Here is a 24,614-nt window from a genome sequence, read left to right on the forward strand (position 1 = left end):
AAGGTCTTGAGCTGTATTAAAAGGGGCATAGTTCTTTCACTGTACAGAGTGCTGTCAAGGCCCCATCTAGAATATGCCGTACAGTTTTGGTCTCCAGCACTCAAATGGGATATTATTGAATTAGAAACTAAGGTGGTAAAAGGCAAGGAAAATCTCAGCTATGACGAAAGACGGGCCAAGTTGGGGTTGTATAATATATATACAATAAACGCTTTATTTACCAGTAAGTCCTTCCAGATGACATGAGGGCAGCCATTCCAATTAGAAGAAAGGAAGTTATGTTGGAAGAGAATTTTTATAATGAGAGCTGTGAAGATGTGTAATTCTCTCCCTGAATCAGTCTTGCAGGCTGATACATAAGATAGCTTTAATGAGGGTTTGGATGGCTTTTTAGCAAATGAGGGATTACAGGGTTATGGAAGATAGCTCATAGTACAAGTTGATACAGGGCCTGGTCCAATTGCCATCTTGGAGTCAGGAAAGAATCTCTCCCCCCCCCCCCCCCCCGAGGCAAATTTGAGAGGCTTCAGAGGTTTTTTGCTGTCCTCTGGATAAACTAGTAGTTAGGCAGGATATATATAGATTTAAAAGGTTGAACTCAGTTAGGGTTGCCACCTGGCCAGTATTTTACCAGCCTGGCCGTTAAAAATGATAGCTGATCCCAATGTTATTAATAGGGAAAAAAGATAAATATATAGGAAGGCCGGTATTTATTTTCCAGAAAAGGTGGCAACCCTAAACTCAATGGATGCGAGTCTTTTTTAAACCTAACATACTATGTTGCATGTTTTAAGGTACATACATTTTCAGGGTCCAAAAGTGCTTCATGGCTGTTACAGCTGATAAAACCAATTCCCAAAGCAATGAGTAAAGCAGTAAATCAAACACATGATGATGGAAATCCCTTTTAATTGTGTGCAAATTCAAAATTGCATATGCTGGCTCTTCTTTAAGAAGTTGACTTTGTGATGTGTCAGTTTCTGTATGTATGTTCAAACAATGATATATATGATATTTTGATAAGTAATGACACAAAACAAAACTGTTGGCCCCAAAGAAGTTATTCACCTTGATGGAGAATATGAGTGGCACATTATATAATGAGCAGATTTTTTAGGGCACTGGAACATGGGATGTTTTATCACTGTGCTTAAATCTCCTCCATTGCAAGAGAAAAATGTTTGAAGCTCCCTTCCCACCTGCAATCATTAAAATTGCTGGTGGCAACAAATATGCATAGCCTTTGCTGCTCATAGTAGCATGAAGCTGCCGTGCCTTTTCTTTTTGCCATGCATATGTTTTCCCACCAGTGATTTACAATATTGCCAGTGGAAAGGGAACTTCCACAAAACATCCCATGTGCCATTGCTCTAAAAGGTCTATGAACTTAATCATTAGCTAGTGTCCCTTTGACTTAAGATGTATAAACTACAGTGCATCCATCTCGTGTTTCATTTTGCTCTTTTGTATTATATGACAATCTTCAGCTTATTTGTTAACAATGATTGTTTAATCCCTGCATGCTGAAGATTTTAAATAATTTGCTGTAAATTTAGATATCCTTTATTTCTACTGAACTGCTACAATACACAATTTCAACAATATTTACATATATTCTTCTTGAACAAAATGCATTTATATCAAAATACCAATTACTGTACAATAATGATAGACCTCCATTCTCAGATTGTCAGTATTGCGTTTTTTAAGAAACTCAATTATATTTTAGGCTAATGGCACACACAGTGGTGAATCTCCCTGTCGTGTATGTTTTTCCTTAGCAATTTACTTTTTTTGCTTGTGTAGCAAAGAATTTAACTTGGATGACAAATCTCCCCGTCTGCCATAAGCCAGAGCTGAAGCAATAACTAAGATTTAAACCTAAACAAAGGAAAGTGTGAAATTGTTTAATTCATTGTTTGATTAATTAAGAAAGTTTTTTGTAGGATTTTGATTAGACTTCTCTGCATTCAGAAATGGTGCCATCTCTGGAATCTGAGCAAAATAGTTCTTGGCAAGGGTGTGCCTGTGTTTGATCTTGCGAATAAAAACAACTCCATAAGCCTGCAAAAGATAAGATGTATTTAACAAGCAGTCTGGAAATGCAGGCATCAAAAAGGTTTCACTGTGGGAGGCCCATTTATTAAAGGGGAACTATCACAATATTGAAAATTTTAAATTAGCTTCAGCATACTGAAATAAGAAACTTTCTAATTACAATCAATTAAAAATTTGGTACAGTTTCTGAAATAATCACGTTTACCGTCACTATTCCTCTCTCAGCATCTGTTTCTCCTCATTCTGTCTTCATTCAGAAGTTGGGTGTCAGGTGAATGATCCAATATATCTTATAGGGGGGCATTTTTTCCTATAAGATTTATTAAAGTTCACTCTATTAAAATCACCAGAAATCATGTCTCTTTACATGCAGAATTTGTGCAAAAGGCAGTTATTTTGTTAGATTTTGTTTGTACTGAAATCAGTTATTTGAATGAGCTCTAATACATCTTCTAGGAAATGGAGCCCCCCCTATAAGGATACTGGATCATCCTTCTGACACCCAACTGCTGCATGAAGACAATATGAAGAGAAACAGATGCTGAGAGAGGAATAGTGAATATAAACTTGATCATTTCAGAAACAATGCAGAATTTTTAATTGATTGTATTTAGAAAGTTATTATATTAAATTTTCATTTTCGTGACAGTTCCCCTAACATTCTAATTTTAATGGTTTTAGAGGTTTTTGAAACTACAAAAAAACATTTTCTCTAAAACCACTAATGTCATGTTATCTATTAAAAGATCCAAATATAAAAATCACAAAACACTTTGAATAACAATTACTAACAAAAATCCCCCGTAAACCTCAAAGTAGATGCCAAACCTCTAATTAACTTTTGTTTAATCTATAATATGCAAATGTATATGACATTCTTTATAAATAACAAATAAGATAAACTAAACTTTGCTTCTGACCACCTTTAGCAAGATATTCCTAGCAACAATTTTGCTGTCTGGGCTGGCCAAAATCCTCTGCCTGAGGGTTTACCAATCATCTTATCATACACAGGTGCTCCGAGATGATAGGTTTAATTAACAAATCCCACAGGAACAAGTGGAGCCCTAAGTGATACAAAACAGCACCCCTTAGGACCCATCCACAAAGCAATTTTATCAGAGGTGTTTTGGTGAAGATTGTCCTTTGAACCTTGTGCCAAATTGTGTAGCTAAGTGAGGGCTTTTCTGGGCCTTACTCTCACTGGTGCTCCATAGTTTGCATGTCTGAATATTGCACAAGCAAGGCAGTCATCCACAATGACAACCAAAGACTGTCCATACCCTGACCCCTCATTAATACAACACTAGTGAATGCAGGAAGTACTGTATTTATGGAAAAGGGGCAAGTCTTTGCATTCTATACTAGACTAACATGAAGACATAGTGATAATGCATCCGACCCTGTGATTTGTAAATAGGGCCTGTGATATTAGTAGTCACATCAGAGGGCATTGTCTGTGTATCTGCCACTAAAGCTCCAGGTGTGATTCACAGTGTTAATTTATATCACCATGCTCAGAACAAATGCAAAAGAGTCACATTGGATAACATAGTGTCTCACTTAGAGGCAGATTTATCAACGGTCGAGGTGAATTTTCGAATGGAAAAAATTAGAATTTCGAGCTATTTTTTGTGTACTTCGACTAGGAATAGTCCAAATTCGATTCGAATTTGAAAAAATGCAAAACTTTGAATATCGAAATTTATCATGTACTGTCTCTTTAAAAATTCGACTTCAACCATTCACCATCTAAAACCTGCAAACATCTTACTGGCTGCTATGTGTTAATGCTTCTGGGCAAACAGTGCCTTCTACTACATATGGGGATAAATGTCTATTCATCTTAAATATCAGCCTCTCTTTCACACTCTCCTTCCTATGATAGAGGCTATTACCTCCTCTTCACCCAGTAGGCTATCCTGGGTGTTGGATACTTAATGTGCGAAGCTCTTAACAAACAAGGAAAAGTTGTTGTAGCTCCCACACTTCCCAGGTATAGTCAGGTGATCCCACTGGTGTCTAATAAAAGGGCAGCCAAGTTTGGGAGTTTTACTCTGAAAGCAGCTAGTAAGTTGCAGGTGGTAAAACTGGCCAGATATGGGATGACTTTGACGTAGTTGGCCAAATTAAATATATTGCAATATATGGACAAACAATCCCTGTTTTGTTTAAAGGGTAAGGCATTTTTCAGTAGCAGTATGCACAAAATGTCTCTGTCTTAAATATATTGATAATGGGTTGAGTTAGGAGGAGTCTTGTATTTGTCTATATGTGCATAGCTCTTCTCCTGGCTGAAGAAGAGAAGACGGTCAGCAGTTGTGGACAGCAACAGTTAAGTGGAAGTTAAAGGAGAACTGAACCCTAACAATGAATATGGCTAAAAATGCCATATTTTATAAACTGCACTTATTGCACCAGCCTAAAGTGTCAGCTTCTCAATAGCAGCAATAATCCAGGGCTTCCAACTTGTCACAGGGGGTCACCATCTTGGAAAGTGTATGTGACACTCACTGATGCTACAAGGCTGATTATTAAATTATTAAATTATGATGCTAGTTGCACTGGTGTATGTGCTGCCATTTAATAATTATCTGTATAAATTACTAATCAGCCTTATATTGTGACATTTATATTCTATGTGAACTGTAAATTTTGAGTGGGTCCCTAAGCTCAGTAACTGACAGAAGCACAGAGCATGTGCAGTGAATAAACAGAAAAGAAGATGGGGACTTACCAGGGCATCTTCAGAGACACGGATCTTCCCTGCTAAAGGGCTGTGGTTGTCTTGGGCTGGTACAGAAGCCCAAAACATAGTGTACAACATTTATAGCTACTTCTTTAGTTAAGCTTTAGTTCTCCTTTAAAAGTAGTGTAAGACAATACCTTAGTTTTCATTAAAAAAAAGGACAGCCTTTCCTGAACCTTTAGTAGTCATTTAGAACAAAATTTAGATTGTAATCTCTACAGGGCAGAGATCAGATTACTTTCTCAATTAATCACTGTATATGTATTTACTATTATTAATGATAATGTTGTTTGCTCTGTGTGTACTTTTCTATATTGTTCAATTGTACAGTGCTATATATCCTAGTACTGTTTTATAAATAAAATGATATATACATGCAGAACTTATAGTTATAAGATTACCTTTTCAGCATTGGTAAGTTTTAGATGAGCGGCTGCTTCATCTTTTGTAAGCAGAATGCAATTCCAAGGAGACCATTCAAAGTACTTATCCCACCTTACCACAACCAAATCATTGAGGTCGTCACAAGCACTGAGTACTGAGTGTGCAGCCCAGATATTCTCAACTAAATACTTCAGGTCTTGTTGCTGAAAAAAAGGCATTAGAATATAAATATTTTTTTCTAAAATATAGCCATTTTTATTGTTGTGTTAATATGGCATTTGGTTTTAAGCATATGGAAAGTGAAAAAACTATTAAAACTTTGCAGTATTTGACTATTTTATTTTGTTTAGAATTAGTAAATACTTTCTATTTTCCTAGTTTTACAACTACCCTTTGGCAATAAAGTTGAAGCATACTTATGTGTTAGTATATAGATGAAGAAAGGAGTTTAGTTGTCTATCAATCTATCATGCATAAGGGGGACAAAACAAAGTGTCGAGCTTTAACACTGCACAGAATCTCTAACCCAAATGGTAATATGCATTGCATTAAAACGAGTGCACTCTGAAATGGTGGCAGAACAATTCTGAAAAAATATTTGATGCACTAGGAATTTGTTGTAACTGCTGGTTAAAAAAATACACAGTATATAATAGACTGTGAATAAATCAGCCCCTAAATTAGAGATACAAACATGTATGTGTTACATGTACTGTAACAATCAATAGTTTTTATAGTCAGTTATTTATACTGACTTATATGATAAATATGCTGCTTCAGCCAGTCCAAAATATATGAAAATATATACAGACTGATCAGAACACCCTCATATGGCTTGCAGTATGTTAAGCTAATGTTCCTGTAAAATGTAGCTTGTTTTGCTTCTGGGAACTCTGAACTACACTTTTCAAAAGCTGATTGAGCTCAGTATATGTGGTTGACTTTTGAAGGTCATTTTGTCAATATGTCTTATATGTGGTTGGAAATGCTAAGTTTAAATTATGTAGAGAAATTATATAAAAAGACCCGCTGAGACTGGACTTATATTAGTTAACATAGTATGCCCATATCTTGACATTTACCGACATATCAGTGCTTACCTGAAGCAAAAATGCAATTCTACTTCCATCACCATATTCTGCTTCAGATTGTTTAAGTTGTTTCAATAATGTTTTATATTTAGAAAATTCTTCTCTGTCTCTGGCTTCATTGTCTAATTTAGAACATTTGCGACACCGTCCCACAGTACGCGCAATGGACGAAAGGGAAAACTCAGTGGATGGCAAATAGTTTTTGCAACTGGGGCAGAAGTATATGTTTTTGCGCAGGGCTGAAGGGTCCTCAGGGACCTTTAAAAAAAAATGCAAATGTATTGTTAAAGTTCCTCCAATATATATTTGCATGAGATGTGTGTGTGTGTGTGTGTATATATATATATATATATATATACATATATATATATATATATCTCCATCCAACAAGCCACTTTGCATAATATGTTATGAAGATGTTTAAGGGTGGTGGCAGATAGGGAGATTAGTTGCCCAGTGACAAATCTTCTCTACTGTTGGCGACTAATCTTCCCGAAATGCCTTCCTACCGGCAAGAATGGCGGGATGGCATTTGCATTCTTTTCTGCAGGAAGGCATTTAGGGGAGATTAGTCGCCAACAGTAGAGAAGATTTATCGCTGGGTGACTAATCTCTCCATCTGCCACCACCCTAATACTGTGCAGTTAAAAATATTTTGTAGTCCTCTCTTGATTAAAAGCAGGACTGCAATTAATTTTAATTATACGTCACATTTGCCTTTACAATTATAAAATATACAGTGAAACCTTGATTTTAAGTACCATGATTTAAAGTTTTCCCGCATTTTACATTTTTTTATTTGTGGTCCCACCAATTTATAATGCATTTCAAAGGGTGCATTTCATTGATTTTAGGTAATGTTTTCCCAGATTTTACATCAAAATTTTGTCCTGATGTGCCCAAAAAATGCTTTTTTTCCTCTATGAATGTTATTTGTGAAATAAAGAGGTTTAAAATACTAACCAGATGTATACTTTGCCATGGTGGTCAATCCAATTAATTTGCCACTTATACAGTCCTGCACCAATTACTTATTTCTTTATTGTGTATGTGACTGACAAAGAGGCCTTGCACATGCCCCCATAGTGTAACATTAACGCTGTAATGTTTAACCCTTGTTATTAACACAGTAAATTGTATCTCAAAGTAAAATGGACTTCTGTTCTTATATCCTTTCAGTACTTGAAGAAAGTTACTTTAACACATTTTGCTGATTTTACATTTTACATTTTTATTTTTTTTCCTGAAAAACGTAAAAAAGGGTTTCTACTGTATTTATTTAATTATAAAAGTAAATATTAAGCACTTAATTTAGAAGAGATAAATGTATGTTGTCATTGGAAAGCTTTGGAAAAAATGCACATATTTACAATACCTTGAGCAGTCTGGCAACCTCAGGATTAAAAGTCGGAATTTTTATGTATTGCAGAAAGAGTGTTGATATCCTTTTCCTCAGCCCTTCTAAGTTGCAGTTTTGTACCCCGCGCATTAATAGATCAGCTTCTCTGTCAATAAGCTCAACAATCTCTTGGGTTAGTTTACAGTCATGCTCCTATAACAAAGCACATCAGTTGCAAAAATACATTTCCATTGAAATAAATTCATGAATGAATTTATATTGCACTTATTTAAACACAGTTTGTTCACATGTGTGTAATCCTTGATAAAGGTCCTAATGTAGGACCAAAACGGTGGAATCACAGTAAAATGGTGGAATAAAGAATGTTTATTAATTTTTCAACTATGCTGGTCTATGTGGGCTCAGGAGGGTGTCTGAAGAGGTATTCTGACAAAGGCTTTTGCCTGCCCCTCTCCTAAGTAGATTTGTGCCTCCTGGGGAGTCATCATTAATCAGGACTAGTAAGGAATAACTAGACCCTGTAACAGTCTCTCTAGGACAACCAGACAAGTTAGGGCTACTTATATTGAGCAACTTTGGTTCCACCAAAGAGTGATAGAAGGGAATAGATCCCAAGGGCACTGTTGCCTAGTCAGGAAACCAGAGACAGGGCAATAGGGACTTAGATAGATCCCCCTGGGTTTCCCATAAGAAGTGTCCACAGATGAAACAGGAGAAACTCTGGGTAGACTGATTGGTTACCACTGTATATACATACTATTACACCATGGTTGCCTTCTGTATAGTTATGCTATTCTTCAATGTAGATAAGTTCTAATAAATCAGTTCAGTTATTGTTCAAGAACCACTGGCGCCCAATTATTGTGCTTTACGTAGATTTACAGTGGCACAACACCCTGCCTCCACACTGTTGCGAGGGCTCATTTTCCTGGAAGTTAAGGTCTCATCCAGAGCACAATATTGGGGTAAGGCTCATAGTATAGCTCAACAGTGCCACTCAGTTTACTATAAGCTTGTATGTATATATATATATATATATATATATATATATATATATATATATATATATATATATATATATATATATATATATATATATAGATATATATATATATATATATATAGATATATATATCAAAAAACTTCCACACACATAGGTCTTTATAAGTGAAAAAAAGCTGGTAGATTTTTTTTCACTTATCAAGACCTATGTGTGCAGAAGTTTTTTTGCTTTATAGATATGAATTTTTGTTCCAGCACCTAGGCATCACCATGGCTGAGTGCACCTATCTAGTTATATGTGTGTATATATATATCTATATCTATTTTATATATATATATATAATCCCTGTGTTGTTTAAAAGGGAAAGGCATTTTTCAGTAGCAGTATGCACAAAATGTCTTAAATATATTGATAATGGGTTGAGTGCAGAGGACTCTTGTATTTGTTTATATGTATTTTGTGGTCACTGCCTCATTGCACCCCCGCATAATGGTTTTAAAAAACAGTGGTGAGCACAACTTATAGTTATACAGGAGCAGTGACCAGCCCCATGTTGTAGCTCCCACCCTTCCCAGCTATAGTCAGGTGATCCCACTGGTGTCTAATAAAAGGGCAGCCAAGTTTGGGAGTTCTACTTTGAAAGCAGCTAGTAAGTTGCAGGTAAAACTTTGTCCCTTTGTAAAATGTATAATGAAGCAATAGAATTCTTAATGAATCAGATGTAAAATTGAGCGTAGGACTGGCCAGATATAGGATGACTTAAATATATTGCAATATATGGACAAACAATCCCTGTGTTGTTTAAAGGGTAAGGCATTTTTCAGTAGCAAAATGTCTCTGTCTTAAATATATTGATAATGGGTTGAGTGAAATAATGGTCCTTTACGGAACAGCTATGGGATCATTGTTCAATCCTATTTAGCAAAGAGATTGCTGCCCAACTGGATCTCTTGAATCAGAGCAATTGGGCCTTCTGTACATATAGAAAACTGCACTATATCTGACCAATCATAATGTATGCCCATTGATTGGCTATCCCATAATACTGCCAGTGTGTGGCCAGCAAAAGTGCTGTATGTGGTTTATTCTTAAACTATAGCATTATTATATTTCTTTAAATAATATTATAGCTGTTTATAAACCTTGCACATTAGAAAATTGAGCAACCGGACAAGATAAAAATTACCTTCACTGTAAGTTTAAGTGTCAAAAGCACATCCAGTCTTTCATCTGTGTTATAATATGGGGTGTTAATGCTGGTATAGATATCACGAAGTTGTCTTGCACGTATTGTGTACTGAGTATCCATTTCAGTCACTTTCCCATCAAATGCTTTCCACCTTTTTGGTTCGGAACACTTAAATAAAAGTTTTATTATTATTCATATCATAATAGTCGGAAAGACATACGTTGAAATGCTATGTCTCGCTAAGTCACATATTATGAGATTTTAAGAGACATGATGTAAAGCCTACATTAGGTATTGTTGTACAAAGAGGGGGGGCAGCCAACACAATCTCACACAGCAATAAATAGAAAATACTGAGCATGTGCTAGGCCTGGGTGTGGAACATCCATGGTTTCAGTATAAATAGTGTTCACATACCTTATTCAAGAGGACCTGTATGGCTTCTTGCTGGTTTTCTTCATTGGCATTTATCTTATGTCTGCCAATAGAGGCTATTAACTGTGTTTCCTGCTCTAGAAGTGCACAGAGAGCTGCTTTCCTTTCAGCTCCAGTGTATGTTTGGTTAATGCACTCCAATTCTTCTTTTCTCCAGGCTAAAGTAATTAAAATATTTATAGTCAAATTATATTTAAAAATGGGTGTGTATTGAGCAAGCAATGACTGGCTCTAAGGTAAAAAGTAAAGTTCACTCTGGAGAACCACATTCGATTCAGTGTATTTTATTTAAACACATGTTTCGGACAGACATGTCCTTCATCAGGTATATCACCTGATGAAGGACATGTCTGTCAGAAACATGTTGTGTTTAAATAAAATACACTGAATCGAAAGTGGTTCTCCAGAGTGAACTTTACTTTTTACCTTGGATATATTGTGGCCTGGACGGTGCCACTGACTCTGTTGTGCAGAACCTTGATATAATTGGAGTGAGGGACCGCCCGACAATCAATAGAATTACCAATGACTGGCTCTAAATGTATGGGGATCCTACCACTACCCAATCAATATCTTAGCTAAAAAGAAAAACTACGTTTTCAGTAGATGGCACTAGCTTCAAACCACAAACTTAACTGGTGCAAGGATCAAATCGTAATCACTACTGTCCCTGGAACAATTTTTCTGTCTGAGAGATGCCTCAACATTTATACATATGGCAAGTTTATCATTAATACAAATATATTTAGAAAAAAATATCTAGAGGAGGCACTCCTAAACAAGAGTCAAAGCAATATACCTAAACTGCAAGTTATTTTAATCACTCACACCATTACAGACACTAATCAAGTTATTGCAAAATCCTGGCTTTTCAATTCCAGGAGCCTCAGTAGGTAGTAAAGTATTTAAGCACTTTTAATGCAGTTTGTACACAGTTCTTTTGTTACATCCCACTGTTAGTGATCTCAGTTACGGAAAGAACATTTTTGTTTGTATGGACCATTTCTGCAGATATGCACCTGAGAAGAATAATTCACATTCTCATATTCAGCTGTACATGTTTGCATAAATATTTTTGCACATAATGCTTGCATAGTATGGCCAACGTTTATTTAAAGATAATTACATAGGAGTATATTTATCAAAGTGTGAAATTAGCTCACCACAGTAAATTGTCACCACTCTCTATTCATTCCTACAGGATTTTTAAAGGTAAATTTATAAGGGTGATCATCAAAGTTTGAGTTCGCCATTTGATAAATACACCCCTAAAAATTCCACAAAGTTGAATATTAATCACTTACACTAAGGGCTGAATTCCACAGTGCATTGATGTTGGATCCGTTGCCATGTGATGACACGCATGCAATGTGGCGGATGTGCAGAAGATAATTGAACTGAACGTGAAATTGCAGATATAAACTACGTGTATCCAACTGTCGGATGTGAACGGGCACGCTGCGTTTTCATCTGACAGTCAGATACATGTAGTTTGTACCTGCGATTTCTCATTCAGTTCCATTATCTTCTGCACATCCGACACGTCGCATGAGTGTCATCGCATGGCGACAATACAGTATCAATGTACCATGGAGTTCAGCCCTAAGGGGTAGATTTATTAAAATGCGAGATTAGAGCTCAACAAAGAAAAACCCACAAATTTTGTATTCATTCCTATGGGTAAAAGATTGAGTTCACCATTTGATAAATACACTTCTAAAAAGCCTATAGCAATGAATAGAAAGTAGAGAAATTTTCCTGTGGTGAGCTCTAATCAGATTTTGATAAAACTGCCCCTTAGACTGTAAGCTCTACAGGGCAGGGTCATCCTTCCTACTATCTTTCTTACCACGTGGCACTTAAATTCTGTGTATTTATAAATATATTTATTATGTCACTTGTCCACACTGTGTGTACTTTTTTATATTGTACAATTGTACAGCACTACATTTCCTTACAGCGATTTATGAATAAAGTTATATATACATGCATACTTACATTCATTTGATGAATATGCCTCTAAAAATATAATAATTTAATATGGCAGTATTTTACTGTGGTGATTTCTAAAATCTACCACATATTAGTTTTCTCTTTTTTTCCCACAATAACTGAACATAGTAGATAGTGTGTGTTAGACAGTAACAAAATCATTCGGAAGTAAAGCATAAGCCATTTTGCTTGCTTACACATTATGTTAGAAGAACAGGTAATTCCCAAGTGCAACAGACATTCTTAAAATCTTAAATATGCCGTTGCTGATTGTGAAGGGAAAATCTAAGGAGCAGCCTTAGATTTTATTGGCCTGCTGTTACATTTGCAATCAGATAGATGCCCATGCCACAAGTTACAATAACATCAATATTTGATGAAAAATGATGCTGCTCCTTCAAAATGAATTATCTAACATAAATCCAGTTCATGGTGACTTGGTTGAATACAGGTGAATATGTATCCTCTAAACTAAAAGTAAGGTTTGATATTTGTTACATATTAAAATGTAACGTTTTGCACTACTTTTTTAGGCCTGCTTGATAATAGAATTCTTAAATTATAATTTTTGGTTTTGTTCTTATTTGTAGTACAGGTATGGGACCTGTTATCCAGAATGCTCCGGACCTGGGGTTTTCTGGATAACGGATCTTTCTGTAATTTGGGTCATCGTGCCTTATGTCTACTAGAAATTAATTTAAACATTAAATAAACCCAATAGGCTGGTTTTGCTTCCAATAAGGATTAATAATGCCTTAGTTGGGATCAAGTACATGCTACTGTTTTATTATTACAGAGAAAAGGGAAATATTTTTTAAAAATTTGGATTATTTGGAGATTTGGAGTCTATAGGAGACAGCCATTCCGTATTTCAGAGCTTTCTGGATATCGGGTTTCCGGATAAGGGATCCTATACCTGTACTTACATGGCACAGCCATTAAACAGGTACATAAAAATAGTATGGTAATTGTTTTACGCAGATACCTACATTCAAGGGCATGATACAGAAGGTCAAAATCATCTTTTGTTTTTGGATTCATCCGACGTTCATAATCTCTTCTCAACTGATCCTCCTTTTCTTTTTTTTTCCTTAAATCTTCCTTTCCTTCCCATTCAAGCCTAAGGTTTTTTTCCTCCCTAAGTTGCTGCACAACTTTTCTGGCATGAAAACGTCGAAAGTATGTCTGAATAACTATAATCTGCATGAAAAAACATCAATAACAATGCACACCGCTGTCAATAGTGTATTAAATATATTAAAATGCAGTTATTGCAAACTCTTTGATTTGCCTAATGGCAAATGATGACTTCTTAAAGGAAAAGCAAAGTAAAGAAAATCCTGGAGGCACCCTCAGGGTCTCTAATTACTAAACTTTTACCCAGACTGGTGTGCATCTTATTTATTAAAACCCAAACCTGGTGAAGAGTATTGCAAAACCATCTTTTTCTGTGCTTCCATGTGTTCCTTGCAGACACATTCAATAAAATAATTTTTGAAATCTGTACTGAAGTGCACTTGCAACTACAAAGGACATCACAGGGTTGGCTAACAAACAGGGCCCTTCCAGGTTTTTCTACTTTTTTTGTCCTAACAACATCAATAGATTATCATGCCAGCTTTGTTTCTGTTTAAATAAAATTTCACTGCTACATTTTTCTGATGAATGTACTGGTGCTTTATAAATAAATTAAGCTGTAATACATTGCAAAAAGGCTTATTTAGCTGTCAAATTTGGGGCAGAATTTCAACAACAGAATCTGACTGTACTGACCTGTGAAATATTACTCATGAATGATGCTTTGTGATCAGTTATAACTAGTGAATTAAAAAATAAATTACTCCCAATGTTCATATACAAATATCATAACTAACCATGAAGTTCTATAACCAATATAAATGCACTCAGCCTGTAGCCTTATGTGTTCATGGCATTTCTTAAGGACTTTTAACATCCCTTGATTTCAAAAATGGCAGAACATTATTGCCTGACTCATAATTACTAATATTGTGCTAATTGTATTGCTTTTATGTATTCACAAAGAATATGTCTCTGTATTTAGTAGTGCCTCACATTTAATGTTAATATACACAGATCAGAAAAATATTTCATGTTATATTTTACAAGATTTAACAACTGCGGAAGAAATGCTAATTTTTTTTACACAGAAATGATGAAGAACTAAAAGAAATTAAACTATATTATAGACTTATTGCAAAAAGAAATAATTTGTAAATTACAAATAAAAATGAATTAAACAAATCAGACTTTGCAATAACTATATTACTTCATCATTGGAATCTATAAGCTTCAGTATACAAATGCTAATAGTAAATTGAGAAAACATTATGCAGATACTAACTGCTTTAAGTTGTTGAGCATGAAGTTCTTCAGCTGTCGTGTATCTCTTTGGTGTAATTAATTTATCTGTTACATTTGATACATAACAACCAATCTTTGTCATCTGTGTCGACATTGTATTCCTAGACTGCTGGGTCTTGTTCTTGTGCTGTACAGTCTGTAATTATGAAAATAACATATGTCATTGTATTTCATTTACCTAATACAGTCTGTTTTTCTTTCTAATACAACTGTAAGGAGCTGTGAAACAATACAATAAAATATTATGCACATTCAATAATATGCAAATGTTTATTTAGTAATATATATTATTTTGGACATTTAGACATTGAAGTGTATAAAATTACAGTTTAAATCTAATTTGTCTCTTACAAGAATTTTGTGTTCTCCCTACAGAAACAGCTGACCCAGGCCCTACCGCTGGGTCTGCTTTCTTTGTAGCTACACCACTGAGTATTATAGTTACATAGTTACATAGTTAAATCGGGTTGAAAAAAGAATAGCCTTTGATATTATGTCTATCCAAGAAATCATCCAATCCACTCTTAAAGGCATTAACTGAATCAGCCATCACAACATCAACCGGCAGTGCATTCCACAACCTCACTGTCATCACTGTGAAGAATCACCTAGCTTGAAATTAAAGTTCTTATGAACGGGTGGCCTCTGGTACGGTGATCCACTTTATGGGTTAAAAGGTCCCCTGCTATTTGTCTATGATGTCCTCTAATGAACTTGTAAAGTGTAATCATGTCCCCTCACAAGTGCCTTTTTTCCAGAGAAAACAACCCAACCTTGACAGTCTACCCTCATAATTTAAGTCTTCTATCCCTCTAACCAGTTTAGTTACACTGCTCTGCACTCTCTCCAGCTCATTTATATCCCTCTTATGGACTGGAGTCCAAAACTGTTCTGTATACTCCAGGTGAGGCCTTACCAGGGACCTATAAAGAGGCATAATTATGTTTTCATCCCTTGAGTTAATGCCCTTTTTTATGCAAGACAGAACTTTATTTGCTTTAGTAGCCACAGAATGACACTGCCCAGAACTTGCTATCTAATAAAATAGAAACAGTATTTTCAATGCCCACCAGGTCATTAATAAACAAGTTGAAAAGCAAGGAACCTAGTACAGAGCCCTGCGGTACTCCACTAACAACACTGGTCCAATTAGAAAATGTTCCATTTACCACCACTCTTTGTAGTCTATCTTTTAGCCAGTTCTATATCCACTGGCATTCTGTTTTATTATTTTTTTGCGTGTTTTGAACCTAGAAGTTTAGAACTAAAGGAGCCAGCTGGTAAGAGACAACAACCACAGATCTTTCAGGGAATGGGACAGAATACTGGTGTGCTGAGCTGTAGTGCAGATCACTTACCACCTTATCTAAGATGAAGTAAGACAGAGACCAAAACACAGTGGACAGGAAAGCAGGCAGGCTTGTGTGAACTTTTTACTCACAGAAAAGCAGAAAACAATGGCAATAGTCTGAAGGGCATGGGACAGGGTGGGGCTGACAAGACTGTTTTTTTATTTATGTGATAGCAACAATTGGTTGGGTTGCCATGGGTCAGTTTTCTAAGGCAGGGACACTCTACAGGGACAGTTTTTTATGGGGACAGGAATTCTGAAATGGGGGCAGTCCCAGTGAAATGGGGAAAGGCGGTAACCCTAACTTAAAGTGATTTTTAATCATTCTTTCTCACAGTTTAATGTTATTCTTATAGTTTTTGCAATATGAATATACATTAGAGTGATACCTTAACCGAACATTTTTTATACTGTGAAAAATGTAACCATGAAGTTTGCCAGATATGCATTGAAAATCAATAAGTGCAATCAGCTTATCAAACCAGTTCATTGTCTCATAGCATGAGGTTGTTGTTTGCTGCTGGAAAAAAATGTTAAGGAATGCACAAATAAATCCATAAATGGAAAATGTATACAGACTTTTTGTGAAACATGCAATGGACCCTAGTGGACTTTTTACAATACCAACTACTACTCCTCATTTAACATAATTATAAAACGTTATTTTTTAGTATGGCTTATACTACGGGGTCAGTACTGTTCAGTTGCTCTAAAATTAAGGATACATAGACGATAAATAGAACCAACAAAAAAAAATGTTGTTGGTACTGAGATAGTGACACTGCCCCAGACCTATAAAGCAAAAAAAAAAAATTCTTCTGATCTTATGCTTAAGAAACTTAGTTACGCATTTTATAGGGCCCATTTTTATAAAACATTTTCATAATAAATGACATACCTGTGTTTCTCTACAAAACACAACCACGCCTCTATCTGGCCTCTTTTTTGGTACTGTCTGTGTCCCAGCATGGTGAAACACCACTCCAGTTGCTTTATGCCGATATCCACCAAGATATGGTTTACGGTAATTTAACCTTTCAATTTCCACCACCAAATCTCTATACGATCCTTCACCTTAATAGGATGGGAAAGATAGAAACATCTTATTGGACAGTTTGTAGTGATACAAAAAACATCTACAGTAGGTTCGTTACATGAACAAAAGGAAAGGGAAACACCTTCCTAAATTCCATGCATTTGGAGTAACAAAAAAAATCAAGTTATTGGGGACTATCCTTGAACTGTAATTAGGATGAAGGAAAACCATTTCAAGTATGTAATTAGGAATTGTACAGGAGCTAGTACAGGACACATACAGTACATTTATGCACACTATGAATCTGAACTACCTGTGAGTATTGGGCAGATTCACTAAATGGCAAAGTGGCCAACGCTAACGCAAATTCGCCAGAATTCACTAAAGCTGCATCTTCCTCAATCTTATGTCAGTGACAACAAATCCTGTCTGCCGGAAATTCATATAAGTTGTAAAAACGCTGGTGACTTGTCCTTTTTTTAAGTGGGATTACCTGTAAAAGTCCTAACTTTTAAACTTTTCTGTGTTAACATATTTCCCCAGACATTTGAGGGGCATGGAACATTTGTTTTAGGGTGAGCTCATGTGTAGGGCATTTCAGGATCTCTTTTGTCTTTATTCATGTTCCTTGGACATTTGTAATAAAAAAGTGGCCACTTCAAGCATTTGCACCAACATCTCTATTACGACTTTAATGTACCACCCTATTTAAAGGGACCTAAGCGTAAGAGGAATAACAAAGTTTTGCTAGGCAGAAGCAATGACTAGTGTAATTTCGATTTGAAACACTCGCACTGCCGAAGTAACGCTAGTGAAAAGTCCCCAGTGTTCGGCGCTCCGGACCCAACTATGCATTTTAGTGAATTAGCAAAGTGGTAACGAATTTTCGCCTGGCAAAGTGGCACAAAGTGTGGCGAATCGTTCACTGGCGACAATTCGCCCTTTAGTGAATCTGCCCATATGGCTCAGAAAGTGGTAAACCCTCTGGATCATACCAACAGGACAAGCACATTTGCACACACATATCAGGGCCAGCCCTTAACAGAATTTGTACTTGAAACAGTATGGGTAATTTATGATCACAAGGGCAAAGTGCAATTTGGATCAATTACAAGGTACTGTTTTATTATTACAGAGCAAATGTAATTTAAAAAATTTAATTATTTGATTAATGGAGTCTATGGGAGATGGAATTCTGGTAATTCGGAGCTGTCTAGATAACTGTTTTCTAGATAATGGATCCAATACCTGTATCAAGATAAATATTTCAATGGTTGTTGTGGTTTGTTTCTTCTTTGTGTGCTTGGAGTATGGCATGGATTAGTATGGCAGGAGTGAAATATTTTATATAGTGAGCCATTTATAAGGTATATTTCCACCAGCTTACACATTAACAATCTCATACATAGTATGTGGAATTATATTAGTTTATTGTCTGACAGTGATACCTGTTTGCGCCCTGACAGTTATAACATCTGGCATGTTGTTGTCATGCTGAAGTTTTAATGCTTTGACTGGAAATGTTTCTGGATCCAAAGAAATCATATCAAGTTGAATGGTTCCATGAGGTGTGACTCCAAGATCCACCAAAGTCTCTTGATCATTTACCACATGCCCTAAATATATTGAGGGAAAAAAAAAAGTTTGGTGTTGAATAGACCAGCAACTAATATAGAAAATGTAGGGTACATAATGGCAAACTACACTTTGGACACACACACAAATAAAGACTAGGGATGTAGCGAACGGCGGAAAAAATGTTCGCGAACATATTCGCGAACTTGCGACAAAACATGCGAATAGTTCGCGAACGTCGCGAACCCCATAGACTTCAATGGGAAGGCGAATTTTAAAAGCTAGAAAAGACATTTCTGGCCAGAAAAATGATTTTAAAGTTGTTTAAAGGGTGCAACGACCTGGACAGTGGCATGCCAGAGGGGGATCAAGGGCAAAAATGTATCTGAAAAATCCATTGTTGACACAGCGCTGCGTTTTGTGCTGTAAAGGGCAGAAATCACACTACGTCACTCAGGTGATGTTTCTGGACACGGAATGTGAAAAAGCTCACACAGCTAGGTGGCACTTGGTTAAAGACTGGGCAAATAATGCCTGCAAGGTCAACGTATACACTACAGCCGTTGGATACGGAATATATTATTGCTGCTTGAAAAACGTCACTCGGGTGGTGTTTCTGGAGACGGTATTATTATTGATATTTAGACAGCTAGGTGGCAGTTGTTTGAAGAACAGATGCAGATGAGAGATCAGCAGCAGGACAGCTGCCCACAGCAGCTACATACAGAGCACTGCAGTAGAAGGTAGATTACTAGCCAGCAAAGCTACCTAACCTAAAATGTCCCTCAAATCCCTGCAGAGTTCTGTCCCTACAATACAGAGCAGTATCAAGTAGATTACTAGCCAGCAAAGTTACTAGCAACTGTCCCTCAAATCACTAACAGCTCTCTCCCTACACTAGCTCTTCCAAGCACACACAGGCAGAATGAAAAAACGCTGCAGGGCTTCAGTTTATATATGGAAGGGGAGTGGTCCAGGGGGTGTGGGGGTGGTCCAGGAGGGAGAGCTTCCTGATTGGCTGCCATGTATCTGCTGGTCTGGGGTGAGAGGGCAAAAATAAGCGCCAGCTAAGGCGAACCCAAATTGGCGAACGTCGCGCGACGTTCGCGAACATTCGCCGAACGCGAATAGTCGATGTTCGCGCGAATTAGTTCGCGGGCGAACAGTCCGCGACATCCCTAATAAAGACACATATGATATTAGAACAATAAATATAGGCAGGTAGATTACTCTTTAAATAGTGCTATACATGCTTCTAATGCATTTCATTTTGCAAGCTTAGACAATTACATATTCCAAGAATTGTTGAAACCATTCTCTAAATAACCACAGGGAAGCATTAGAAGATATAAAATATGGCATCCATAACATTCATTTTGTTGCAGCTGTGTCATCAAATTAATGAGCCACTAAACTATTTTTACAAAACTCAGTTCTAATGCTAAATATGTATTGCCAAAATTAAAATCCTAACATCCTAGCAGCTAGGAAGGCTTCATTTAGATGAAAAGTTTGAACTCAATGGGCGTGATACTTTTTTCAAAGTAATTGATTATTTTACAATTAATACGATTTGAAATTTATTATACCTAAAAGCAACTTTATATTATATTTTTATATTATTTCTCTGCAGTTCTATAAAAGCACTAATCCAATCTTGCAAGCACAGACCTACCTACCTTTCTACTTTTTAAACAAACGTTTTCAAAGGAATAGCTGAAGATGACATAACAAATGCTCCTGTGATTAAAAGCAAGAACGGCAAAACAATACAAAGATTATAGTTACCCTCAAACATTATCTGAATTATTGTTTCAGGTATCTTCAGCTGTGAAGCAAAGTAATTTTTCAAGTCTCTTATGGAAAAGCTAATCGAAAATGCCAATGTAACCACATCACCATCAGGAGCCAGTATAATTTTGACTAAAAGTAAAAAAATATATATTAAAATGCATACAGAAAAAATATATTTTATATATGCTATTTGCACTCATATGTAGCAGTGTGTAGTTGCAAGATACCTGTAGCAGTAGCACTAGACATTTTTGGAAGCATAGCACTTTCTAGGTTATCTTCACCAAAAGAGTCTTCAGGGTTAATTTTATGATCCTCGGGAGTTTCTTCTTTTATTGCCATGTGACAATTTGCCAGATCCTCTCCTTGTTGAACATCAAGCACGTGTTCTTGTCTAGACTTGCTTGAACCTTGATCTGCTGGATTGTCCATTTGTATACAGTCTCCCACTTCCTCTGTCCATTCTTCATCTTTAGTTAAATTCTCAACTGAATTTAAAACGATATGGTCGTTTTCCTTAGCATTTAGTCTCTCCTCAAGAGATGACTTCTCTACATCAATGGCTGTGCTGTCCAGATATTTAACCTCCTGCTCTCTGTGTGGTTCTATGTGTTCCATATCTAACTCTATCCCTGTCTCGGAACATGACTGTTGTTCCTTCTCTGGATATCCTGTGCTAGGGTTTTCTTTCTGCAAAATGTTCTGTTGTGTCAAAATGTCATCACTATCCACAATGTCATCTTCAGAAAGTTCCTGTGCCAGTTCATCATCTGGTTTTGTCATATTCTCAGAATCAGTTTGCTGAGCTACATCTATACTTTGGTTTGTTTGTTCGGTTGACATTTTTTTTTCTGTGTTCAATCAGACTGGATGTTATTTCTTACTAAAACAAAGTTGCACAAATACATAATGAACATAATGAACAGTTGAAAATCAGTATTTTTCTAGGTTTAGTATAAACAGGCAGTATCTGCAATCAGCTGCATCTAAACACTAAGCAAAAAACAAAACATAAAGTATAAGAATTGACTAGTCACTAGGTGGCATGAAAGCAGCATTGTGAGCTTACCAGAGGCACAAGCAGTACAGTTTAAACAACACCCAGAATAATGTTGTATGTGACTAGGGGTATAATACAAGCATTGCTCTGCATATCTAGCCATCCAAACTTCTATCTACACCCTTGAAGATCACACACGGATATCTGGAATCATTGGTTAAAGGACCCTGAGTAGAAGCCCTGTCTGATAGGGTAACCAGATCACTTGACGAATCAGGTACTCATCTAGAATATCCAGCCTCGAGTCCTGCACTAATTGCAATTGAATTTAAAAGCATGCAGTGTGCAGCCAGGAAACATGCATTTATTAGATGTGTCCCTGAATTCAAGTGATCTGATAATCAGCGTCTGTTTGCTTCTTATACCACTGCCCATACCTTGGTAATTGGCAAATGATATGGTTATTGTTGAATTATTTACACTGGGGGTCATTTATCAACACTGGGCAAATTTGCACATGGGCAGTAACCCATGGCAACCAATATAGGCAACTGCCCGTGAGCAAATTTGCCCAGTGTAGATAAATGAGCCCCACTGTGTTCTTTTGGAGGTGACGCCAGTTTTAGTTATGTATACTAACATAATATACTATAGAACATATGAAATTCGTTACCTAAGGCTGCCACTATTGCTCTTGCTCACCGCCGGGATGTTCTGTTCTCTTAGTGCCTAGAAAAGTAGTCATGGAAGATTTGTTGACCCGGCGTCTCCATGGCTACAGTTGCGGCGTGCGCGCGTTCCGTGACCAAACGGAACGTTGTAACTAACAATGTCACGTGAGCGCGCCCCTGTGAACATTTGTCCTGGTTACTCACGGTTGCTTTTTATTTACCTTCCAACTAATGACCTGTGCATGAGCTTTCCCACTAGTTGTTTTGAGATATAAGACGTGTACTTTTTTTTATTTTTGCGTTTTAACGTATCAAGTTCCCAACCAAAAAGTTCACTATAAGTAGATATAATAATATATAGAATATTTAACACTGTTTGGACAGTCAACTGGTGTGAAAAAAAGAAAAATATGTTTATTAGTACAGCACTTGAAATATTCTTGCTGAAATGAATTTAAGGGCAGTCACGTGCCTAAATATATAGTTATATTGACTGGTTAAAAGTGATCACAAGGTTCAGAATTCTGTAGTCATTTTGTCAAGAGAGGAGGCAGAAATCATAAACTGAATAATGCTGAAGTTTTCCATGTGAAAAATGTCCACAGATGTGTTACGTGTCTGCACATGGCACAAAGCTGGCCATAAATGTGCAGATTGTGTTCCCACCAACAATAGACGATGGACCAACCTGCTAGTAACCATTCTGATTAAATAAAGTACTAAAATCACCAAATCAGACAATGTTATGGCCATTAATTAACAGCAAACATATGAATATATGAATATGTGACAGTAGGGTTGCCACCTTTTCACCCTGTGCACATGACTTGGGCATACCTCCCAACTGTCCCTTTTTCGGAGGGACAGTCCCTCTTTTGACAGCTCAACCTGCAGTCCCTCATTTGTACTGGAAAGTCCCTCTTTTCTCTGCACTGAACAGCCAGAAAAAGAAACAAAGTTTCTCACTTAATTGGCTTTTAGCAGAGACCCCAGAACAGCTAACAGGTGCAAATAAGATACTTTGTAACAATTTTGAGACACAAAAACACAGTTTAGATAAGGAGAAATATTTTCAAACTTTCATAACCTGCCAAATTTTGTAAAACAAACATGGTAATTAGGGGGTGTGGCCACAGAAAGGGATGTGGTCAAAAAAAATTGCTGCACTATGTGTGGAAAAAAAATGTTTGTCCCTCTTTTTACTTCCAAAATGTTGGGAGGTATGACTTGGGGCAGCTGGGAAATTGACAATATGTCTAGCCTCATGTCAGATTTCAAAATTGAATATAAAAAACCCTGTTTGCTCTTTTGAGAAATGTATTTCAGTGCAGAATTCTGCTGGAGCAGCACTATTAACTGATTCATTTTGAAAAAAATATTTTTTTCCCATGACAGTATCCCTTTAACTTTTTTCCCCTATTAATAACATTGGGATCAACCATCATTTTCCCCGCCAAGCCGGAAAAATACAGACCAGGTGGCAACCCTACACAGAAATAGTATCGTTAGCCGACAGAAATCTTATAAGGTCTCCAAACAACTAAACGACCAATTGTCATGGCACGCCATCCACGCACGGTCCGAAACTCGAGGAAATCTTCTTTTCGTACAACTACTGTATATCTTTGCATCTATAGTCTAAGGCTCAGCCTTCATTTTGATGAACAAATTTATACAAATTTTAGCAATCTGTTGCCTGGATATTACCTGAGAGATCATATGGTACTGATGTGATTCAGTGTCTTTTACAGCTCATTAAGTATGTGAGGATTTATTTCTGCAATGAACTTCTCATTATAGAGGCTGCAGCCTGCTTATGGGCACATTATCTAACTGCTTATTAAAGCAGAGGTAAAGTAGCACACATTTGTTTGAACTAATTTAGTTTTATTTGCGGTATCAATATATCCTTATATTATGTTTAAATGTATGATAACCTACATTTTATCCTAACTAAGCATGTTACTAAAAATACATGCCTCTTCATGAGATATTCTGTAAGCTTAGAAGTTAACCCCTGTAGTGAAGCAATTACTCTAGTGAATAAACAGCTCCTTTTAAGTGGTGAACCTCAACATGTGGCAAACTGCACTTGATTGGCTGGGGCCACAATTATACTGCCAATAAAGGATCCATGATTGAGTTGCATCTATAACTAATCTTATGCTTAATCTACCCTTAACAACACAGTTTACACGCTTTTCAGTGCACCAGATAAATTCATATTTTTTCTCTTCTTTGTAATATTGAATCTGTTTTAACTCTGTGGTGGCATGGTGTTTAAAGGTGTTGTTCACTGTAGATGTATAGTTCTCACAAACCCAAATCTTTTTCTAGTGGTGTGTGTTCTCTCCTTAGATCCGTAGCATCAAATAGAACAAACACAGAACAGCAGGAGCCACGCCCTATACAAGGGTGATAAAGCTATTTGTTTCCAGCCACATAAAGTGACAAATTGAAATACGTTTTGGGGGACTAGCTTCCCTTACTCATAAAGGTGTAGATCAACCTTTCCATTGGTTTTTATTTTTATATATATATTTT

The 24,614-nt window shown here is 36.5% G+C and overlaps 1 protein-coding gene across 2 annotated transcripts; it reads right to left on the minus strand.

Annotated features, from left to right (window-relative positions):
* Positions 1-1,893: 1,893 nt before the first annotated feature.
* Positions 1,894-22,204, minus strand: iqub.L (IQ motif and ubiquitin domain containing L homeolog). 2 transcript variants are annotated; one of them, XM_018252579.2, is made up of 13 exons: positions 22,073-22,204; positions 20,627-21,282; positions 20,394-20,528; positions 18,479-18,646; positions 16,893-17,068; positions 14,624-14,779; positions 13,251-13,461; positions 10,252-10,427; positions 9,832-10,002; positions 7,658-7,834; positions 6,292-6,540; positions 5,209-5,394; positions 1,894-2,064 (listed from the first exon to the last, which is right to left on the minus strand). In XM_018252579.2, the coding sequence occupies exons 2-13, from the start codon at positions 21,240-21,242 to the stop codon at positions 1,924-1,926; spliced, it is 2,562 nt and encodes an 853-aa protein (XP_018108068.1). In that variant the 5' UTR covers positions 21,243-21,282; positions 22,073-22,204; the 3' UTR covers positions 1,894-1,923. The 2 variants fall into 2 exon arrangements, with proteins under 2 accessions (XP_018108068.1, XP_018108069.1); XM_018252580.2 differs by having other exon boundaries at positions 20,627-21,278; positions 22,073-22,193.
* Positions 22,205-24,614: the final 2,410 nt, after the last annotated feature.

The sequence above is a fragment of the Xenopus laevis genome, chromosome 3L (assembly GCF_017654675.1).
Source record: "Xenopus laevis strain J_2021 chromosome 3L, Xenopus_laevis_v10.1, whole genome shotgun sequence".
Taxonomy (NCBI): Eukaryota; Metazoa; Chordata; class Amphibia; order Anura; family Pipidae; genus Xenopus; species Xenopus laevis.

Coding starts and splice junctions, on each gene's coding strand:
- iqub.L (XM_018252579.2), bottom strand. CDS start 21,242: ATGTCAACCGAACAAACAAACCAAAGTATAGATGTAGCTCAGCAAACT. Junction 6,541..7,657: donor AGGTTGCCAGACTGCTCAAG/GTATTGTAAATA, acceptor TTTTTTTTAAAG/GTCCCTGAGGACCCTTCAGC. Junction 2,065..5,208: donor AACTTACCAATGCTGAAAAG/GTAATCTTATAA, acceptor TATCTTTTGCAG/GCTTATGGAGTTGTTTTTAT.